This window comes from Dendropsophus ebraccatus, chromosome 6 (assembly GCF_027789765.1).
Source record: "Dendropsophus ebraccatus isolate aDenEbr1 chromosome 6, aDenEbr1.pat, whole genome shotgun sequence".
NCBI classification, from domain to species: Eukaryota; Metazoa; Chordata; class Amphibia; order Anura; family Hylidae; genus Dendropsophus; species Dendropsophus ebraccatus.
In genome coordinates, this window is record NC_091459.1 from 152,824,206 (window position 1) to 152,849,052 (window position 24,847).

The 24,847-nt window shown below is 58.1% G+C and overlaps 1 protein-coding gene across 2 annotated transcripts in view; it reads left to right on the forward strand.

Annotated features, from left to right (window-relative positions):
* The window catches only part of LOC138794574 (oocyte zinc finger protein XlCOF22-like), a 25,810-nt gene extending 1,758 nt beyond the window's left edge, over positions 1 to 24,052 (forward strand). For both annotated transcript variants that reach the window (XM_069973335.1, XM_069973336.1), the window contains one exon: positions 22,149 to 24,052. In XM_069973335.1, coding sequence (XP_069829436.1) covers positions 22,149 to 23,341 — 1,193 coding nt within the window. In that variant the 3' untranslated portion in view covers positions 23,342 to 24,052. The remainder of the gene's footprint in view (positions 1 to 22,148) is intronic.
* Positions 24,053 to 24,847: the final 795 nt, after the last annotated feature.

Genomic DNA, 24,847 nt, shown 5'->3' on the forward strand with positions numbered 1-24,847 from the left:
TAACCCCCCCCCCCTGTGTATATATGTATAGTGCAGTATAGTGAGGGGGGGCAGGGATATAAGGGGGGGCTCCACCTTACAGCTACATTACAGTAACCCCCCCCCTCCTGTGTATATATATGTATAGTGCAGTATAGTGAGGGGGGGGGGCAGGGATATAAGGGGGGGCTCCACCTTACAGCTACATTACAGTAACCCCCCCCCCCTGTGTATATATGTATAGTGCAGTATAGTGAGGGGGGGCACAGGGATATAAGGGGGGGCTCCACCTTACAGCTACATTACAGTAACCCCCCCCCCTGTGTATATATGTATAGTGCAGTATAGTGAGGGGGGGCAGGGATATAAGGGGGGGCTCCACCTTACAGCTACATTACAGTAACCCCCCCCCCCCTGTGTATATATGTATAGTGCAGTATAGTGAGGGGGGGCAGGGATATAAGGGGGGGCACAGGGATATAAGGGGGGCAGAGGACGGCACATACACGGTCTCTGTCTCCTATAGATCCTCCTATGCTGCAGTGGTAACACCAGGGGAACACCAGTTTTTGGGGCTTACCACCTGCAATAATCAGCTATACTAACCTACAAGATTGGGCAAAATTCAGTATAAAACATTACTGTGGATTGATAATTTTGATGTTTGGGGCTGCGTTCACACTACGTATATTTCAGTCAGTATTGTGCTCATCCTCATATTGCAACCAAAACCAGGAGTGGATTAAAAACACAGAAAGGATCTGTTCCCACTATGATGAAATTGAGTGGATGGCCGCCATATAACAGTAAATAACGGCCATTATTTCAATATAACGGCCGTTGTTCTAAAATATTTGCCATTATATGGCGGCCATCCACTCAATTACATCATTGTGTGAACAGATCCTTTCTGTGTTTTTGATCCACTCCTGGTTTTGGTTGCAATACTGACTGAAATATACTGACTGAAATATACGTAGTGTGAACGCAGCCCTAAGTTGTATTTTTCTGCCTCTATCACGGGTTATACATGATGTAAGAATTCGGCCTGTGTCCAAATGAAAATTCTGTTCCTCCTCTTCTTGCTGATAGCTCACTGTACCAACTCATCCAATGTGTCTCCATCCAATATATCCTAATATTCTGTACATTGTTATACATTGCCGGTAACTCCAGCTGATGTCCAAATGAATGTAAGACTCTTCTTGCAGATGGGTGAGGAGGAGCTGGTGGTGTCGCGCCATAGATTAGGGCATGTGATCTTCTCCCTTGTACAGCCAGGGCACCAGTCCGACACTAACTATGTGAGGCATAATGATGATAATAACAAGGGTGGCTCCGAAGAGGAGGCCTCCCCCGCCACATCATTACAGGTAGATAGGTGTAGGTGTAATAACCCTGCCGTAATACAGCAATTCTTCTATACACATTGTTTTACTGCAAGTATTCAGGATTTTTTTTTTAACTATTTTCTAATTTTAGAGAACAAATTAATCTGGCAGGGGCCCTGCAGTGGGGATTTGGACTTTACTAAAGACATCCTGGTGTGAGGAGGCTGAGAGGGGTAGGAGCCGTCCTGGTGTGAGGAGGCTGAGAGGGGTAGGAGCCGTCCTGGTGTGAGGAGGCTGAGAGGGGTAGGAGCCGTCCTGGTGTGAGGAGGCTGAGAGGGGTAGGAGCCGTCCTGGTGTGAGGAGGCTGAGAGGGGTAGGAGCCGTCCTGGTGTGAGGAGGCTGAGAGGGGTAGGAGCCGTCCTGGTGTGAGGAGGCTGAGAGGGGTAGGAGCTGTCCTGGTCTGAGGAGGCTGAGAGGGGAAGGAGCCATCCTGGTGTGAGGAGGCTGAGAGGGGTAGGAGCCGTCCTGTTGTGAGGAGGCTGAGAGGGGTAGGAGCCGTCCTGTTGTGAGGAGGCTGAGAGGGGTAGGAGCCGTCCTGGTGTGAGGAGGCTGAGAGGGGTAGGAGCCGTCCTGGTGTCAGGAGGCTGAGAGGGGTAGGAGCCGTCCTGGTGTGAGGAGGCTGAGAGGGGTAGGAGCCGTCCTGTTGTGAGGAGGCTGAGAGGGGTAGGAGCTGTCCTGGTGTGAGGAGGCTGAAAGGAGTAGGAGCCGTCCTGCTGTGAGGAGGCTGAGAGGGGTAGGAGCTGTCCTGCTGAGAGGGGTAGGAGCTGTCCTGCTGTGAGGAGGCTGAGAGGGGTAGGAGCCGTCCTGGTGTGAGGAGGCTGAGAGGGGTAGGAGCCGTCCTGGTATGAGGAGGCTGAGAGGGGTAGGAGCCGTCCTGCTGTGAGGAGGCTGAGAGGGGTAGGAGCCGTCCTGGTGTGAGGAGCCTGAGAGGAGTAGGAGCCGTCCTGGTGTGAGGAGGCTGAGAGGGGAAGGAGCCGTCCTGGTGTGAGGAGGCTGAGAGGGGTAGGTGCTGTCCTGGTGTGAGGAGGCTGAGAGGGGTAGGAGCCGTCCTGGTGTGAGGAGGCTGAGAGGGGTAGGACCCGTCCTGGTGTGAGGAGGCTGAGAGGGGTAGGTGCTGTCCTGCTGTGAGGAGGCTGAGAGGGGTAGGAGCCATCCTGGTGTGAGGAGGCTGAGAGGGGTAGGAGCCGTCCTGGTGTGAGGAGGCTGAGAGGGGTAGGAGCCGTCCTGGTGTGAGGAGGCTGAGAGGGGTAGGAGCCGTCCTGGTGTGAGGAGGCTGAGAGGGGTAGGAGCCGTCCTAATGTGAGGAGGCTGAGAGGGGTAGGACCCGTCCTGGTGTGAGGAGGCTGAGAGGGGTAGGAGCCGTCCTGGTGTGAGGAGGCTGAGAGGGGTAGGAGCCGTCCTGGTGTCAGGAGGCTGAGAGGGGTAGGTGCTGTCCTGGTGTGAGGAGGCTGAGAGGGGTAGGAGCCGTCCTGGTGTGAGGAGGCTGAGAGGGGTAGGAGCCGTCCTGGTGTGAGGAGGCTGAGAGGGGTAGGAGCCGTCCTGGTGTCAGGAGGCTGAGAGGGGTAGGTGCTGTCCTGGTGTGAGGAGGCTGAGAGGGGTAGGACCGAGGGGGGGGAGGGGGTAGAGCGTGCTGCTAGGAGGGGGGGGAGGGGGGAGAGCGTGCTGCTAGGAGGGGGGGAGGGGGGAGAGCGTGCTGCTAGGAGGGGGGGAGGGGGGAGAGCGTGCTTGCTAGGAGGGGGGAGGGGGGAGAACGTGCTGCTAGGAGGGGGGAGGGGGGATAACGTGCTGCTAGGAGGGGGGAGAGTGTGCTGCTAGGAGGGGGGGAGGGGGAGAACGTGCTGCTAGGAGGGGGGAGGGGGGAGAGTGTGCTGCTAGGAGGGGGGGAGGGAGAATGTGCTGCTGGGAGGGGGGAGGGGGGAGAACGTGCTGCTAGGAGGGGGGGGAGGGGGGAGAGCGTGCTGCTAGGTGGGGGGGAGGGGGGGGAGAATGTGCTGCTAGGAGGGGGAGGGGGGAGAACGTGCTGGTAGGAGGGGGGAAAACGCGCTGGTGGGTAGGGGGGAGAACGTGCTGCTAGGAGGGGGGGAGGGGGGAGAACGCGCTGGGGGGAGGGGGGAGAATGTGCTGCTAGGAGGGGGGGAGGGGGGAGAATGTGCTGCTAGGAGGGGGGGAGGGGGGAGAATGTGCTGCTAAGAGGGGGGGGAGGGGGGAGAACGTGCTGCTAGGAGGGGGGGAGGGGGGGAGGGGGGCGTGTCCAGCAGGAATTCAGAAATAAGTCAGAGCTCTGAGGGGACTTTCCACTTTATGTATTTAAAAAACAGTTCATTTTAGGTTATTAATGTATGTTGCAAAAAGTCTTATCATGACCTAAGCGAACTAACACTGAAGGGTCAAAATATTTTATAGTTGCGAATTGGTATTATCGGAAAAAAAAGGTTGTATCTGTATCGAACTCAAAATTCTGGTATCGAACTACTCTGTAACCTGGTGACATGGGGGGACACTCTGTAACCTGGTGACATGGGGGGGGACACTCTGTAACCTGGTGACATGGGGGGGACACTCTGTAACCTGGTGACATGGGGGGGGACACTCTGTAACCTGGTGACATGGGGGGGGGGACACTCTGTAACCTGGTGACATGGGGGGGGACACTCTGTAACCTGGTGACATGGGGGGGGACACTCTGTAACCTGGTGACATGGGGGGACACTCTGTAACCTGGTGACATGGGGGGGGACACTCTGTAACCTGGTGACATGGGGGGGACACTCTGTAACCTGGTGACATGGGGGGGGGGACACTCTGTAACCTGGTGACATGGGGGGGGGACACTCTGTAACCTGGTGACATGGGGGGACACTCTGTAACCTGGTGACATGGAGGGGGGACACTCTGTAACCTGGTGACATGGGGGGGACACTCTGTAACCTGGTGACATGGGGGGGGGACACTCTGTAACCTGGTGACATGGGGGGGACACTCTGTAACCTGGTGACATGGGGGGGGGGACACTCTGTAACCTGGTGACATGGGGGGGGACACTCTGTAACCTGGTGACATGGGGGGGGGACACTCTGTAACCTGGTGACATGGGGGGGACACTCTGTAACCTGGTGACATGGGGGGGGACACTCTGTAACCTGGTGACATGGGGGGGGACACTCTGTAACCTGGTGACATGGGGGGGGGGACACTCTGTAACCTGGTGACAGGGGGGGGACACTCTGTAACCTGGTGACATGGGGGGGGGGGGACACTCTGTAACCTGGTGACATGGGGGGGGACACTCTGTAACCTGGTGACAGGGGGGGGACACTCTGTAACCTGGTGACATGGGGGGGCACTCTGTAACCTGGGTGACATGGGGGGACACTCTGTAACCTGGTGACATGGGGGGGACACTCTGTAACCTGGTGACATGGGGGGGACACTCTGTAACCTGGTGACATGGGGGGGGGGACACCACTCTGTAACCTGGTGACATGGGGGGGGGGGACACTCTGTAACCTGGTGACATGGGGGGACACTCTGTAACCTGGTGACATGGGGGGGGGGACACTCTGTAACCTGGTGACATGGGGGGGGGACACTCTGTAACCTGGTGACATGGGGGGGGGGACACTCTGTAACCTGGTGACATGGGGGGACACTCTGTAACCTGGTGACATGGGGGGGGGACACTCTGTAACCTGGTGACATGGGGGGGGGACACTCTGTATCCTGGTGACATGGGGGGGGACACTCTGTATCCTGGTGACATGGGGGGGGCACTCTGTAACCTGGTGACATGGGGGGGGCACTCTGTAACCTGGTGACATGGGGGGGACACTCTGTAACCTGGTGACATGGGGGGGGGACACTCTGTATCCTGGTGACATGGGGGGGGACACTCTGTATCCTGGTGACATGGGGGGGGGACACTCTGTAACCTGGTGACATGGGGGGGACACTCTGTATCCTGGTGACATGGGGGGGGGACACTCTGTATCCTGGTGACATGGGGGGGGCACTCTGTAACCTGGTGACATGGGGGGGGCACTCTGTAACCTGGTGACATGGGGGGACACTCTGTAACCTGGTGACATGGGGGGGGGACACCACTCTGTAACCTGGTGACATGGGGGGGGGGACACTCTGTAACCTGGTGACATGGGGGGACACTCTGTAACCTGGTGACATGGGGGGGGGACACTCTGTAACCTGGTGACATGGGGGGGGGACACTCTGTAACCTGGTGACATGGGGGGGGGACACTCTGTAACCTGGTGACATGGGGGGGGGACACTCTGTATCCTGGTGACATGGGGGGGACACTCTGTATCCTGGTGACATGGGGGGGGACACTCTGTAACCTGGTGACATGGGGGGGACACTCTGTAACCTGGTGACATGGGGGGGACACTCTGTAACCTGGTGATATGGGGGGGGGACACTCTGTAACCTGGTGACATGGGGGGGGGACACTCTGTAACCTGGTGACATGGGGGGGGGACACTCTATAACCTGGTGACATGGGGGGGGGACACTCTGTAACCTGGTGACATGGGGGACACTCTGTAACCTGGTGACATGGGGGGGGACACTCTGTAACCTGGTGACATGGGGGGGGACATCCTGTAACCTGGTGACATGGGGGGGGACACTCTGTAACCTGGTGACATGGGGGGGGACACTCTGTAACCTGGTGACATGAGGGGGACACTCTGTAACCTGGTGACATGGGGGGACACTCTGTAACCTGGTGACATGGGGGGACACTCTGTAACCTGGTGACACGGGGGGGGGACACTCTGTAACCTGGTGACATGGGGGGGGACACTCTGTAACCTGGTGACATGGGGGGGGACACTCTGTAACCTGGTGACACGGGGGGGGGACACTCTGTAACCTGGTGACACGGGGGGGGGGACACTCTGTAACCTGGTGACATGGGGGGACACTCTGTATCCTGGTGACATGGGGGGACACTCTGTAACCTGGTGACATGGGGGGGGGACACTCTGTGACATGGGGGGGACACTCTGTAACCTGGTGATATGGGGGGGGACAGTCTGTAACCTGGTGACATGGGGGGGGGGGACACTCTGTAACCTGGTGACATGGGGGGGGGGGACACTCTGTAACCTGGTGACATGGGGGGGACACTCTGTAACCTGGTGACATGGGGGGGGACACTCTGTAACCTGGTGACATGGGGGGGGACACTCTGTAACCTGGTGATATGGGGGGGGGGACACTCTATAACCTGGTGACATGGGGGGGGACATCCTGTAACCTGGTGACATGGGGGGGGACACACTGTAACCTGGTGACATGAGGGGGACACTCTGTAACCTGGTGACATGGGGGGGACACTCTGTAACCTGGTGACACGGGGGGGGGGACACTCTGTAACCTGGTGACATGGGGGGGGACACTCTGTAACCTGGTGACATGGGGGGACACTCTGTAACCTGGTGACATGGGGGGGACACTCTGTAACCTGGTGACATGGGGGGGGGACACTCTGTATCCTGGTGACATGGGGGGGGGCACTCTGTAACCTGGTGACATGGGGGGGGGGACACTCTGTAACCTGGTGACATGGGGGGACACTCTGTAACCTGGTGACACGGGACACTCTGTAACCTGGTGACATGGGGGGGGACACTCTGTAACCTGGTGACATGGGGGGGGGACACTCTGTAACCTGGTGACATGGGGGGACACTCTGTAACCTGGTGACATGGAGGGGGGACACTCTGTAACCTGGTGACATGGGGGGGACACTCTGTAACCTGGTGACATGGGGGGGGGACACTCTGTAACCTGGTGACATGGGGGGGACACTCTGTAACCTGGTGACATGGGGGGGGGGACACTCTGTAACCTGGTGACATGGGGGGGGACACTCTGTAACCTGGTGACATGGGGGGGGGACACTCTGTAACCTGGTGACATGGGGGGGGACACTCTGTAACCTGGTGACATGGGGGGGGGACACTCTGTAACCTGGTGACATGGGGGGACACTCTGTAACCTGGTGACATGGGGGGGGGACACTCTGTAACCTGGTGACATGGGGGGGACACTCTGTAACCTGGTGACATGGGGGGGGGGACACTCTGTAACCTGGTGACATGGGGGGGGGACACTCTGTAACCTGGTGACATGGGGGGACACTCTGTAACCTGGTGACATGGAGGGGGGACACTCTGTAACCTGGTGACATGGGGGGGACACTCTGTAACCTGGTGACATGGGGGGGGGACACTCTGTAACCTGGTGACATGGGGGGGACACTCTGTAACCTGGTGACATGGGGGGGGGGACACTCTGTAACCTGGTGACATGGGGGGGGACACTCTGTAACCTGGTGACATGGGGGGGGGACACTCTGTAACCTGGTGACATGGGGGGGACACTCTGTAACCTGGTGACATGGGGGGGGACACTCTGTAACCTGGTGACATGGGGGGGGGACACTCTGTAACCTGGTGACATGGGGGGGGGGACACTCTGTAACCTGGTGATATGGGGGGGACACTCTGTAACCTGGTGACATGGGGGGGGGGGACACTCTGTAACCTGGTGACAGGGGGGGGGACACTCTGTAACCTGGTGACATGGGGGGGACACTCTGTAACCTGGTGACATGGGGGGGCACTCTGTAACCTGGTGACATGGGGGGACACTCTGTAACCTGGTGACATGGGGGGGACACTCTGTAACCTGGTGACATGGGGGGGACACTCTGTAACCTGGTGACATGGGGGGGGGGACACCACTCTGTAACCTGGTGACATGGGGGGGGGGGACACTCTGTAACCTGGTGACATGGGGGGACACTCTGTAACCTGGTGACATGGGGGGGGGGACACTCTGTAACCTGGTGACATGGGGGGGGGACACTCTGTAACCTGGTGACATGGGGGGGGGGACACTCTGTAACCTGGTGACATGGGGGGACACTCTGTAACCTGGTGACATGGGGGGGGGACACTCTGTAACCTGGTGACATGGGGGGGGGACACTCTGTATCCTGGTGACATGGGGGGGGACACTCTGTATCCTGGTGACATGGGGGGGGCACTCTGTAACCTGGTGACATGGGGGGGGCACTCTGTAACCTGGTGACATGGGGGGGACACTCTGTAACCTGGTGACATGGGGGGGGGACACTCTGTATCCTGGTGACATGGGGGGGGGACACTCTGTATCCTGGTGACATGGGGGGGGACACTCTGTAACCTGGTGACATGGGGGGGACACTCTGTATCCTGGTGACATGGGGGGGGGGACACTCTGTATCCTGGTGACATGGGGGGGGCACTCTGTAACCTGGTGACATGGGGGGGGCACTCTGTAACCTGGTGACATGGGGGGACACTCTGTAACCTGGTGACATGGGGGGGGGGACACCACTCTGTAACCTGGTGACATGGGGGGGGGGGACACTCTGTAACCTGGTGACATGGGGGGACACTCTGTAACCTGGTGACATGGGGGGGGGACACTCTGTAACCTGGTGACATGGGGGGGGGACACTCTGTAACCTGGTGACATGGGGGGGGGACACTCTGTAACCTGGTGACATGGGGGGGGGACACTCTGTATCCTGGTGACATGGGGGGGACACTCTGTATCCTGGTGACATGGGGGGGGACACTCTGTAACCTGGTGACATGGGGGGGACACTCTGTAACCTGGTGACATGGGGGGGACACTCTGTAACCTGGTGATATGGGGGGGGGACACTCTGTAACCTGGTGACATGGGGGGGGGGACACTCTGTAACCTGGTGACATGGGGGGGGGACACTCTATAACCTGGTGACATGGGGGGGGACACTCTGTAACCTGGTGACATGGGGGGACACTCTGTAACCTGGTGACATGGGGGGGGACACTCTGTAACCTGGTGACATGGGGGGGGACATCCTGTAACCTGGTGACATGGGGGGGGACACTCTGTAACCTGGTGACATGGGGGGGGACACTCTGTAACCTGGTGACATGAGGGGGACACTCTGTAACCTGGTGACATGGGGGGACACTCTGTAACCTGGTGACATGGGGGGACACTCTGTAACCTGGTGACACGGGGGGGGGACACTCTGTAACCTGGTGACATGGGGGGGGACACTCTGTAACCTGGTGACATGGGGGGGGACACTCTGTAACCTGGTGACACGGGGGGGGGACATCCTGTAACCTGGTGACACGGGGGGGGGACACTCTGTAACCTGGTGACATGGGGGGACACTCTGTATCCTGGTGACATGGGGGGACACTCTGTAACCTGGTGACATGGGGGGGGGACACTCTGTGACATGGGGGGGACACTCTGTAACCTGGTGATATGGGGGGGGACAGTCTGTAACCTGGTGACATGGGGGGGGGGACACTCTGTAACCTGGTGACATGGGGGGGGGGGACACTCTGTAACCTGGTGACATGGGGGGGGACACTCTGTAACCTGGTGACATGGGGGGGGACACTCTGTAACCTGGTGACATGGGGGGGGACACTCTGTAACCTGGTGATATGGGGGGGGGGACACTCTATAACCTGGTGACATGGGGGGGGACATCCTGTAACCTGGTGACATGGGGGGGGACACTCTGTAACCTGGTGACATGAGGGGGACACTCTGTAACCTGGTGACATGGGGGGGGACACTCTGTAACCTGGTGACACGGGGGGGGGGGACACTCTGTAACCTGGTGACATGGGGGGGGACACTCTGTAACCTGGTGACATGGGGGGACACTCTGTAACCTGGTGACATGGGGGGGACACTCTGTAACCTGGTGACATGGGGGGGGGACACTCTGTATCCTGGTGACATGGGGGGGGGCACTCTGTAACCTGGTGACATGGGGGGGGGGACACTCTGTAACCTGGTGACATGGGGGGACACTCTGTAACCTGGTGACACGGGACACTCTGTAACCTGGTGACATGGGGGGGACACTCTGTAACCTGGTGACATGGGGGGGGGACACTCTGTAACCTGGTGACATGGGGGGACACTCTGTATCCTGGTGACATGGGGGGACACTGTAACCTGGTGACATGGGGGGGGGACACTCTGTGACATGGGGGGGACACTCTGTAACCTGGTGACATGGGGGGACACTCTGTATCCTGGTGACATGGGGGGACACTGTAACCTGGTGACATGGGGGGGGGGGACACTCTGAGACATGGGGGGGACACTCTGTAACCTGGTGATATGGGGGGGGACAGTCTGTAACCTGGTGACATGGGGGGGGGACACTCTGTAACCTGGTGACATGGGGGGGGGGACACTCTGTAACCTGGTGACATGGGGGGGGACACTCTGTAACCTGGTGACATGGGGGGGGGACACTCTGTAACCTGGTGACATGGGGGGGGGACACTCTGTAACCTGGTGACATGGGGGGGGACACTCTGTAACCTGGTGACTTGGGGGGGGGACACTGTAACCTGGTGACATGGGGGGGGGACACTGTAACCTGGTGACATGGGGGGGGACACTCTGTAACCTGGTGACATGGGGGGGGGACACTCTGTAACCTGGTGACATGGGGGGGGACACTCTGTAGCCTGGTGACATGGGGGGGACACTCTGTAACCTGGTGACATGGGGGGGGGGACACTCTGTAACCTGGTGACATGGGAGGGGGGGGACACTCTGTAACCTGCTGACACGGGGGGGGGGGACACTCTGTAACCTGGTGACATGGGGGGGGGACACTCTGTAACCTGGTGACATGGGGGGGGGACACTCTGTAACCTGGTGACATGGGGGGGGGACACTCTGTAACCTGGTGACATGGGGGGGGACACTCTGTAACCTGGTGACATGGGGGGGGGACACTCTGTAACCTGGTGACATGGGGGGGGGGACACTCTGTAACCTGGTGACATGGGAGGGGCAGTCTGTAACCTGCTGACACGGGGGGGGGGGGACACTCTGTAACCTGGTGACATGGGGGGGGGACACTCTGTAACCTGGTGACATGGGGGGGGGGACACTCTGTAACCTGGTGACATGGGGGGGGGACACTCTGTAACCTGGTGACATGGGGGGGGGGGACACTCTGTAACCTGGTGACATGGGGGGGGGGACACTCTGTAACCTGGTGACATGGGGGGGGGACACTCTGTAACCTGGTGACATGGGGGGGGGGACACTCTGTAACCTGGTGACATGGGGGGGGGGACACTCTGTAACCTGGTGACATGGGGGGGGGGACACTCTGTAACCTGGTGATATGGGGGGTGACACTCTGTAACCTGGTGACATGGGGGGGGGCACTCTGTAACCTGGTGAGACAGGGGGACACTCTGTAACCTGGTGACATGGGGGGGGACACTCTGTAACCTGGTGACATGGGGGGGGCAGTCTGTAACCTGGTGACATGGGGGGGGCAGTCTGTAACCTGGTGACATGGGGGGGGGACACTCTGTAACCTGGTGACATGGGGGGGACACTCTGTAACCTGGTGACATGGGGGGACACTCTGTAACCTGGTGACACGGGGGGGGGACACTCTGTAACCTGGTGACACGGGGGGGGGGGACACTCTGTAACCTGGTGACACGGGGGGGGGACACTCTGTAACCTGGTGACATGGGGGGGGGCACTCTGTAACCTGGTGACATGGGGGGGACACTCTGTAACCTGGTGACATGGGGGGGGACACTCTGTAACCTGGTGACATGGGGGGGGGGACACACTGTAACCTGGAGACATGGGGGGGGGGGACACTCTGTAACCTGGTGACATGGGGGGACACTCTGTAACCTGGTGACACGGGGGGGGACACTCTGTAACCTGGTGACATAGGGGGGGGACACTCTGTAACCTGGTGACATGGGGGGGGGACACTCTGTAACCTGGTGACATGGGGGGGACACTCTGTAACCTGGTGACATGGGGGGGGACACTCTGTAACCTGGTGACATGGGGGGGGACACTCTGTAACCTGGTGACATGGGGGGGACACTCTGTAACCTGGTGACATGGGGGGGGACACTCTGTAACCTGGTGACATGGGGGGACACTCTGTAACCTGGTGACATGGGGGGGGGACACTCTGTAACCTGGTGACATGGGGGGACACTCTGTAACCTGGTGACATGGGGGGGGACACTCTGTAACCTGGTGACACGGGGGGGGGACACTCTGTAACCTGGTGACACGGGGGGGGGGACACTCTGTAACCTGGTGACATGGGGGGACACTCTGTATCCTGGTGACATGGGGGGACACTCTGTAACCTGGTGACATGGGGGGGGACACTCTGTGACATGGGGGGGACACTCTGTAACCTGGTGATATGGGGGGGGACAGTCTGTAACCTGGTGACATGGGGGGACACTCTGTAACCTGGTGACACGGGGGGGGGGGGACACTCTGTAACCTGGTGACATGGGGGGGGACACTCTGTAACCTGGTGACATGGGGGGGGACACTCTGTAACCTGGTGACATGGGGGGGGACACTCTGTAACCTGGTGACATGGGGGGGGACACTCTGTAACCTGGTGACACGGGGGGGACACACTCTGTAACCTGGTGACACGGGGGGGGGGACACTCTGTAACCTGGTGACATGGGGGGGGACACTCTGTAACATGGTGATATGGGGGGGGACAGTCTGTAACCTGGTGACATGGGGGGGGGGACACTCTGTAACCTGGTGACATGGGGGGGGGGACACTCTGTAACCTGGTGACATGGGGGGGACACTCTGTAACCTGGTGACATGGGGGGGGACACTCTGTAACCTGGTGACATGGGGGGGGCACTCTGTAACCTGGGGATATGGGGGGGGGACACTCTATAACCTGGTGACATGGGGGGGGACATCCTGTAACCTGGTGACATGGGGGGGGACACTCTGTAACCTGGTGACATGAGGGGGACACTCTGTAACCTGGTGACATGGGGGGGACACTCTGTAACCTGGTGACACGGGGGGGGGGGACACTCTGTAACCTGGTGACATGGGGGGGGGACACTCTGTAACCTGGTGACATGGGGGGACACACTGTAACCTGGTGACATGGGGGGGGACACTCTGTAACCTGGTGACATGGGGGGACACTCTGTATCCTGGTGACATGGGGGGACACTCTGTTACCTGGTGACATGGGGGGGGGGACACTCTGTGACATGGGGGGGACACTCTGTAACCTGGTGATATGGGGGGGGACAGTCTGTAACCTGGTGACATGGGGGGGGGACACTCTGTAACCTGGTGACATGGGGGGGGGGGGACACTCTGTAACCTGGTGACATGGGGGGGGACACTCTGTAACCTGGTGACATGGGGGGGGGACACTCTGTAACCTGGTGACATGGGGGGGACACTCTGTAACCTGGTGACATGGGGGGGGGGACACTCTGTAACCTGGTGATATGGGGGGGGGCACTCTGTAACCTGGTGACATGGGGGGGGGCACTCTGTAACCTGGTGAGACAGGGGGACACTCTGTAACCTGGTGACATGGGGGGGGGACACTCTGTAACCTGGTGACATGGGGGGGGCAGTCTGTAACCTGGTGACATGGGGGGGGGACACTCTGTAACCTGGTGACATGGGGGGGGGCACTCTGTAACCTGGTGAGACAGGGGGACACTCTGTAACCTGGTGACATGGGGGGGGACACTGTGTAACCTGGTGACATGGGGGGGGCAGTCTGTAACCTGGTGACATGGGGGGGGCAGTCTGTAACCTGGTGACATGGGGGGACACTCTGTAACCTGGTGACACGGGGGGGGGGACACTCTGTAACCTGGTGACACGGGGGGGGGGGACACTCTGTAACCTGGTGACACGGGGGGGGGGGCACTCTGTAACCTGGTGACATGGGGGGGGGCACTCTGTAACCTGGTGACATGGGGGGGACACTCTGTAACCTGGTGACATGGGGGGGGACACTCTGTAACCTGGTGACATGGGCGGGGGGACACTCTGTAACCTGGTGACATGGGGGGGGGGACACTCTGTAACCTGGTGACATGGGGGGACACTCTGTAACCTGGTGACATGGGGGGGGGACACTCTGTAACCTGGTGACATGGGGGGGGACACTCTGTAACCTGGTGACATGGGGGGGACACTCTGTAACCTGGTGACATGGGGGGGACACTCTGTAACCTGGTGACATGGGGGGGGACACTCTGTAACCTGGTGACATGGGGGGACACTCTGTAACCTGGTGACATGGGGGGGACACACTCTGTAACCTGGTGACATGGGGGGACACTCTGTAACCTGGTGACATGGGGGGACACTCTGTAACCTGGTGACATGGGGGGACACTCTGTAACCTGGTGATATGGGGGGGGGGACACTCTGTAACCTGGTGACATGGGGGTGGGGGACACTCTGTAACCTGGTGATATGGGGGGGACACTCTGTAACCTGGTGACATGGGGGGGGGGGGACACTCTGTAACCTGGTGACATGGGGGGGGGGACACTCTGTAACCTGGTGACATGGGGGGGACACACTGTAACCTGGTGACATGGGGGGGGGGACACTCTGTAACCTGGTGACATGGGGGGGAACACTCTGTAACCTGGTGACATGGGGGGGGGACACTCTGTAACCTGGTGACATGGGGGGGGACACTCTGTAACCTGGTGACATGGGGGGGGGGGACACTCTGTAACCTGGTGACATGGGGGGGGACACTCTGTAACCTGGTGACATGGGGGGGACACTCTGTAACCTGGTGACATGGGGGGACACTCTGTAACCTGGTGACATGGGGGGGACACTCTGTAACCTAGTGACATGGGGGGGGGACACTCTGTAACCTGGTGACATGGGGGGGGGACACTCTGTAACCTGGTGACATGGGGGGGGGGACACTCTGTAACCTGGTGACATGGGGGGGGGACACTCTGTAACCTGGTGACATGGGGGGGGGGGACACTCTGTAACCTGGTGACATGGGGGGGGGGACACACTGTAACCTGGTGACATGGGGGGGGGGGACACTCTGTAACCTGGTGACATGGGGGACACTCTGTAACCTGGTGACATGGGGGGGGACACTCTGTATCCTGGTGACATGGGGGGGGACACTCTGTAACCTGGTGACATGGGGGGGGACACCACTCTGTAACCTGGTGACATGGGGGGGGGGACACTTTGTAACCTGGTGACATGGGGGGGGGACACTCTGTAACCTGGTGACATGGGGGGGGGACACTCTGTAACCTGGTGACATGGGGGGACACTCTGTATCCTGGTGACATGGGGGGGGGGACACTCTGTAACCTGGTGACATGGGGGGGGACACTCTGTAACCTGGTGACATGGGGGGGACACTCTGTAACCTGGTGACATGGGGGGGGGACACTCTGTAACCTGGTGACATGGGGGGGGACACTCTGTAACCTGGTGACATGGGGGGGACACTCTGTAACCTGGTGACATGGGGGGGGGACACTCTGTAACCTGGTGACATGGGGGGGACACTCAGTATCCTGGTGACATGGGGGGGGGGACACTCTGTAACCTGGTGACATGGGGGGGGACACTCTGTAACCTGGTGACATGGGGGGGACACTCTGTAACCTGGTGACATGGGGGGACACTCTGTAACCTGGTGACATGGGGGGGGGACACTCTGTAACCTGGTGACATGGGGGGGGGGACTCTGTAACCTGGTGACATGGGGGGGACACTCTGTAACCTGGTGACATGGGGGGGACACTCTGTAACCTGGTGACATGGGGGGGGACACTCTGTAACCTGGTGACATGGGGGGGACACTCTGTAACCTGGTGATATGGGGGGGGGGACACTCTGTAACCTGGTGACATGGGGGGGGACATCCTGTAACCTGGTGACATGGGGGGGGGGGCACTGTAACCTGGTGACATGGGGGGGACACTCTGTAACCTGGTGACATGAGGGGGACACTCTGTAACCTGGTGACATGGGGGGGGGGGGACACTCTGTAACCTGGTGACACGGGGGGGGGACACTCTGTAACCTGGTGACATGGGGGGGAGACACTCTGTAACCTGGTGACATGGGGGGACACTCTGTAACCTGGTGACATGGGGGGACACTCTGTATCATGGTGACATGGGGGGGGGGCACTCTGTAACCTGGTGACATGGGGGGGGGACACTCTGTAACCTGGTGACATGGGGGGACACTCTGTAACCTGGTGACATGGGGGGGGACACTCTGTAACCTGGTGACATGGGGGGGACACTCTGTAACCTGGTGACATGGGGGGGACACTCTGTAACCTGGTGACATGGGGGGGGGACACTCTGTAACCTGGTGACATGGGGGGACACTCTGTAACCTGGTGACATGGGGGGGGGACACTCTGTAACCTGGTGACATGGGGGGGACACTCTGTAACCTGGTGACATGGGGGGGACACTCTGTAACCTGGTGACATGGGGGGGACACTCTGTAACCTGGTGACATGGGGGGGGGGACACTCTGTGACATGGGGGGGACACTCTGTAACCTGGTGACATGGGGGGGGGGACAGTCTGTAACCTGGTGACATGGGGGGGACACACTGTAACCTGGTGACATGGGGGGGGACACTCTGTAACCTGGTGACATGGGGGGGGGACACTCTGTAACCTGGTGACATGGGGGGGGGACACTCTGTAACCTGGTGACATGGGGGGGGGGACACTCTGTAACCTGGTGCCATGGGGGGGGGGGACAACCTGTAACCTGGTGACATGGGGGGGACACTCTGTAACCTGGTGACATGGGATTGGCAGTCTGTAACCTGCTGACACGGGGGGGGGGGCACTCTGTAACCTGGTGACATGGGGGGGGGGACACTCTGTAACCTGGTGATATGGGGTGGGGACACTCTGTAACCTGGTGACATGGGGGGGGGGACACTCTGTAACCTGGTGACATGGGGGGGGGACACTCTGTAACCTGGTGATATGGGGGGGGGACACTCTGTAACCTGGTGACACGGGGGGGGGGGACATCCTGTAACCTGGTGACATGGGGGGGACACTCTGTAACCTGGTGACATGGGGGGGGGGACACTCTGTAACCTGGTGACATGGGGGGGAGACACTCTGTAACCTGGTGACATGGGGGGACACTCTGTAACCTGGTGACATGGGGGGACACTCTGTATCCTGGTGACATGGGGGGGGTCACTCTGTAACCTGGTGACATGGGGGGGGGACACTCTGTAACCTGGTGACATGGGGGGGACACTCTGTAACCTGGTGACATGGGGGGGGACACTCTGTAACCTGGTGACATGGGGGGGACACTCTGTAACCTGGTGACATGGGGGGGACACTCTGTAACCTGGTGACATGGGGGGGGACACTCTGTAACCTGGTGACACGGGGGGACACTCTGTCACCTGGTGACATGGGGGGGGACACTCTGTAACCTGGTGACATGGGGGGGGACACTCTGTAACCTGGTGACATGGGGGGGACACTCTGTAACCTGGTGACATGGGGGGGGCAGTCTGTAACCTGGTGACATGGGGGGGGGGGACAGTCTGTAACCTGGTGATATGGGGGGGGCAGTCTGTAACCTGGTGACATGGGGGGGGGGGGACGCTCTGTAACCTGGTGACATGGGGGGGGGGGACACTCTGTAACCTGGTGACATGGGGGGGGGACACTCTGTAACCTGGTGACATGGGGGGGACACTCTGTAACCTGGTGACATGGGGGGGGACACTCTGTAACCTGGTGACATGGGGGGGGGACACTCTGTAACCTGGTGACATGGGGGGACACTCTGTAACCTGGTGACATGGGGGGGACACTCTGTAACCTGGTGACATGGGGGGGGGACACTCTGTAACCTGGTGACATGGGGGGGACACTCTGTAACCTGGTGACATGGGGGGGGGGACACTCTGTAACCTGGTGACATGGGGGGGGGGCACTCTGTAACCTGGTGACATGGGGGGGGGGGACACTCTGTAACCTGGTGACATGGGGGGGGGGACACTCTGTAACCTGGTGACATGGGGGGGGGGGGGACACTCTGTAACCTGGTGACAGGGGGGGGGGGACACTCTGTAACCTGGTGACATGGGGGGGGACACTCTGTAACCTGGTGACATGGGGGGGACACTCTGTAACCTGGTGACATGGGGGGGGACACTCTGTATCCTGGTGACATGGGGGGGGACACTCTGTAACCTGGTGACATGGGGGGGGACACCACTCTGTAACCTGGTGACATGGGGGGGGGACACTCTGTAACCTGGTGACATGGGGGGGGGACACTCTGTAACCTGGTGACATGGGGGGGGGGACACTCTGTATCCTGGTGACATGGGGGGGGGACACTCTGTAACCTGGTGACATGGGGGGGGGACACTCTGTAACCTGGTGACATGGGGGGGACACTCTGTAACCTGGTGACATGGGGGGACACTCTGTAACCTGGTGACATGGGGGGGGGACACTCTGTAACCTGGTGACATGGGGGGGGGGGACTCTGTAACCTGGTGACATGGGGGGGACACTCTGTAACCTGGTGACATGGGGGGGACACTCTGTAACCTGGTGACATGGGGGGGACACTCTGTAACCTAGTGACATGGGGGGGACACTCTGTAACCTGGTGATATGGGGGGGGGGACACTCTGTAACCTGGTGACATGGGGGGGGACATCCTGTAACCTGGTGACATGGGGGGGGGCACTGTAACCTGGTGACATGGGGGGGACACTCTGTAACCTGGTGACATGAGGGGGACACTCTGTAACCTGGTGACATGGGGGGGACACTCTGTAACCTGGTGACACGGGGGGGGGGACACTCTGTAACCTGGTGACATGGGGGGGAGACACTCTGTAACCTGGTGACATGGGGGGACACTCTGTAACCTGGTGACATGGGGGGGGCACTCTGTAACCTGGTGACATGGGGGGGGGACACTCTGTATCCTGGTGACATGGGGGGGGCACTCTGTAACCTGGTGACATGGGGGGGGGGACACTCTGTAACCTGGTGACATGGGGGGACACTCTGTAACCTGGTGACATGGGGGGGGACACTCTGTAACCTGGTGACATGGGGGGGACACTCTGTAACCTGGTGACATGGGGGGGACACTCTGTAACCTGGTGACATGGGGGGGGGACACTCTGTAACCTGGTGACATGGGGGGACACTCTGTAACCTGGTGACATGGGGGGGGACACTCTGTAACCTGGTGACATGGGGGGGACACTCTGTAACCTGGTGACATGGGGGGGACACTCTGTAACCTGGTGACATGGGGGGGGACACTCTGTAACCTGGTGACATGGGGGGGGGGGACACTCTGTGACATGGGGGGGACACTCTGTTACCTGGTGACATGGGGGGGGCAGTCTGTAACCTGGTGACATGGGGGGGGGGGGACAGTCTGTAACCTGGTGACATGGGGGGGACACTCTGTAACCTGGTGACAGGGGGGGGGGACACTCTGTAACCTGGTGACATGGGGGGGGGACACTCTGTAACCTGGTGACATGGGGGGGGGACACTCTGTAACCTGGTGACATGGGGGGGGGACACTCTGTAACCTGGTGACATGGGGGGGGACACTCTGTAACCTGGTGACATGGGGGGGACACTCTGTAACCTGGTGACATGGGGGGGGGGACACTCTGTAACCTGGTGACATGGGGGGGGGACACTCTGTAACCTGGTGCCATGGGGGGGGGGGACATCCTGAAACCTGGTGACAGGGGGGGGACACTCTGTAACCTGGTGACATGGGATTGGCAGTCTGTAACCTGCTGACACGGGGGGGGGGACACTCTGTAACCTGGTGACATGGGGGGGGGACACTCTGTAACCTGGTGATATGGGGGGGGGACACTCTGTAACCTGGTGACATGGGGGGGGGACACTCTGTAACCTGGTGACATGGGGGGACACTCTGTAACCTGGTGATATGGGGGGGGGACACTCTGTAACCTGGTGACACGGGGGGGGGGACATCCTGTAACCTGGTGACATGGGGGGGACACTCTGTAACCTGGTGACATGGGGGGGGGGACACTCTGTAACCTGGTGACATGGGGGGGAGACACTCTGTAACCTGGTGACATGGGGGGACACTCTGTAACCTGGTGACATGGGGGGACACTCTGTATCCTGGTGACATGGGGGGGGGCACTCTGTAACCTGGTGACAGGGGGGGGGGGACACTCTGTAACCTGGTGACATGGGGGGACACTCTGTAACCTGGTGACATGGGGGGGGACACTCTGTAACCTAGTGACATGGGGGGGACACTCTGTAACCTGGTGACATGGGGGGGACACTCTGTAACCTGGTGACATGGGGGGGGACACTCTGTAACCTGGTGACATGGGGGGGGGGGACACTCTGTGACATGGGGGGGACACTCTGTAACCTGGTGACATGGGGGGGGCAGTCTGTAACCTGGTGACATGGGGGGGGGGGACAGTCTGTAACCTGGTGACATGGGGGGGACACTCTGTAACCTGGTGACAGGGGGGGGGACACTCTGTAACCTGGTGACAGGGGGGGGGGACACTCTGTAACCTGGTGACATGGGGGGGGGACACTCTGTAACCTGGTGACATGGGGGGGGGACACTCTGTAACCTGGTGACATGGGGGGGGACACTCTGTAACCTGGTGACATGGGGGGGACACTCTGTAACCTGGTGACATGGGGGGGGGGGACACTCTGTAACCTGGTGACATGGGGGGGGGACACTCTGTAACCTGGTGACATGGGGGGGACACTCTGTAACCTGGTGCCATGGGGGGGGGGGGACATCCTGTAACCTGGTGACATGGGGGGGACACTCTGTAACCTGGTGACATGGGATTGGCAGTCTGTAACCTGCTGACACGGGGGGGGGGGGGACACTCTGTAACCTGGTGACATGGGGGGGGGACACTCTGTAACCTGGTGATATGGGGGGGGGACACTCTGTAACCTGGTGACATGGGGGGGGGGACACTCTGTAACCTGGTGACATGGGGGGGGGACACTCTGTAACCTGGTGATATGGGGGGGGGACACTCTGTAACCTGGTGACACGGGGGGGGGGGACATCCTGTAACCTGGTGACATGGGGGGGACACTCTGTAACCTGGTGACATGGGGGGGGGACACTCTGTAACCTGGTGACATGGGGGGGACACTCTGTAACCTGGTGACATGGGGGGGAGGACACTCTGTAACCTGGTGACATGGGGGGGACACTCTGTAACCTGGTGACAGGGGGGGGGACACTCTGTAACCTGGTGACATGGGGGGGGGGGCACTCTGTAACCTGGTGACATGGGGGGGACACTCTGTAACCTGGTGACATGGGGGGGGGGGGACACTCTGTAACCTGGTGACATGGGGGGACACTCTGTAACCTGGTGACATGGGGGGGGGGACACTCTGTAACCTGGTGACATGGGGGGACACTCTGTAACCTGGTGACATGGGGGGGACACTCTGTAACCTGGTGACATGGGGGGGGACACTCTGTAACCTGGTGACATGGGGGGGACACTCTGTAACCTGGTGACATGGGGGGGGGACACTCTGTTTGATGAAATAGTTTGCTAAGATCCTCATTTTTAATATCTATAGAGCAGGTGTTTATCGTGTGTACACCGGGGGAGTATGTACGGTAAGCGCTTGCACCTGTAGGTTACTGTTGCACTTTGCTTTTTGTCTGTACTTTAGCCACATGCAGCGTGCTCCCTGCAGTGGGAACAGAGGCCTAGGGGTGCTGCCAATTGTCTATTGTGTAAATCATGAAATCCATTTCTAATCCTCCTAGAAACCCCTGGTCAGATCGTCAGGCTGTCGCTGAATTCTATCGAGGATGATGCCGCTATCCTGCAGCACTGGTCAGGAGAACCCCGGCATACCGCTAATGTCCATCGACTCCAGAGCACAGACCTGTTCTATCTTCCCCCTCCTCCTGACCCATCACAGATCACAACCACAGCTCAACGGGAAAGGATGGGGACTCAATGTCAGGAATGTGGAAAACGATGTCAGAGAAGCTCAGCTCTTTTAGCACACAGACTAGTTCACACCAGGGAGAAGCCGTATTCCTGTTTTCAAAGTGGGAAATTTTTCCCAAAAAAAACTTTACTTGTTCAACATCAGCAAACCCATGTGCAGAAGGGGCCATATCCATGTTCAGGGTGTGATAAAAGTTTTTCGTGGAAATCACATCTTATAAAACATGAAAGAAGTCACACAGGGGAAAAACCATTTCCGTGCTCAGAATGTGGGAAATGTTTTATTAGTAAAGACAAACTCAAGGTCCATCAGAGATTTCACACAGGAGAGCGGCCATATTCATGCTCAGAATGTGGAGAATGTTTTATAGAGAAATCAGTTCTTATTAGACATGAGAAAAGTCACACAGGAGAGAGGAAATTTTCATGTTCAGAATGTGGGAAATGCTTTACGTGGAAATCACATCTTGAGAAACACGAGAGAAGTCACACAGGGGAAAAGCCATTTCCGTGTTCGGAATGTGGGAAATGTTTTATTTCTAAAGACAAACTCAGGGGTCATCAAAGAATTCATACTGGAGAGAAACCCTTTACCTGTTCAGAATGTGGGAAATGTTTTACAGAAAAATCTAATCTTGTGACACATGAGAGAAGTCATACAGGAGAGAAGCCGTTTTTATGTTCCAGATGTGGAAAATGCTTTACAGACAGATCAAGTCTTGTTAGACATGAAAGGATTCACACAGGGGAGAAGCCGTATTCATGTTCTGAGTGTGGGAAATGTTTTACTGAAAAAACTAACCTTATTACACATGAGAGAAGTCACACGGGGGAGAAGCCATTTTCATGTTCCCTGTGTGGAAAATGCTTTACAGAAAAATCGAGTCTTATTAGACATGAGAGAGTTCACACAGGAGAGAAGCCGTATTCATGTTCAGAGTGTGGGAAATGCTTTATTACTAAAGCCAGACTGAAGGAACACCAGAGAAGTCACAATGTCTAGATGTCACCTTCATGTTCACTGAGTGGGGAGCGTTGTACAGATAAATGCCGCTTGTGTTTGCTATTTGGATCAGTGCTGCCATATTTGTATAACGGGGAGCTCGGCATCTGTGCTGGGTTTTGGACCTGCTCCTCGTTTTGGCATAATAAAAAAGAGAGTGTCCGAAGCCAGAGATCTCATCGAGGGGGTGAGAGGATAAGAAATGCTTTATACACAGTCACACCAGAGGAGCTACTTACATGAGAGTGTGGGAAATGTTTTATAAATGGAGAGAAGATAAAGCATATACAGCAGTAGTAGTGCCTGTCACCCTCCATCCTGCCTGGACAGTCAGAGAAGATAAAGCATATATAGCAGTAGTAGTGCCTGTCACCCTCCATCCTGCCTGGACAGCCAGAGAAGATAAAGCATATACAGCAGTAGTAGTGCCTGTCACCCTCCATCCTGCCTGGACAGTCAGAGAAGATAAAGCATATACAGCAGTAGTAGTGCCTGTCACCCTCCATCCTGCCTGGACAGGGAAGATAGGCACTACTACTGCTGTATATGCTTTATCTTCCCTGTCCAGACTGGATGGAGGGTGTCAGGAACTACTACTACTGTATATGCTTTGTCACCCTCTATCCATACACATGTTCCCTGCTTCAGGCTCTGTTCTCACTGTGCAGTTTTCTGTAGTTTATGCCATCTTTATTAAATGTTCTTGTTTTACTTCTGGGAAAAAGACATTTTCTACATCCAGTTCTGCTACATACGTTCAGCCAAGGGAGGTGATGGATAATGGGCGGTGATGGATAATGGGCGGTGATGGATAACGGGCAGGCGATGGATAACGGGGAGGCGATGGATAACGGGGAGGCGATGGATAACTGGCGGTGATGGATAACGAGGAGGCGATGGATAACGGGGAGGCGATGGATAACGGGGAGGCGATGGGTAACGGGTAGGCGATGGATAACGGGAGGCGATGGATAACGGGAGGCGATGAATAACGGGAGGCGATGGATAACGGGCAGGCCATGGATAACGGGAGGCGATGGATAACGGGGAGGCGATGGATAATGGGGAGGCGATGGATAACGGGCGGTGATGGATAACGAGGAGGCGATGGATAACGGGGAGGCGATGGATAACCGGGAGGCGATGGGTAACGGGTGGTGATGGATAACCGGGAGGCGATGGATAACGGGAGGTGATGGATAACGGGAGGCGATGGATAACGGGAGGCGATGGATAACGGGTAGGTGATGGATAACGGGAGGCGATGGATAACGGGTAGGTGATGGATAACGGGAGGTGATGGAAAATGGGGACTGCGGGGGTAATGACCCTGCACGGTTTACAGTCTGGTACGATAAGAGTGCAGCGTTTGTATCTTTTTCATAACTTCAAGGATACTGCTCTGGGAAAAGATGAGTGACTTTGTTTTAGTTATGTTTGGAAAAACATGTATTGGGCCCACAGATCTTACAATAAGGAAAAATATGGTACAGATTAAGCTGAAGC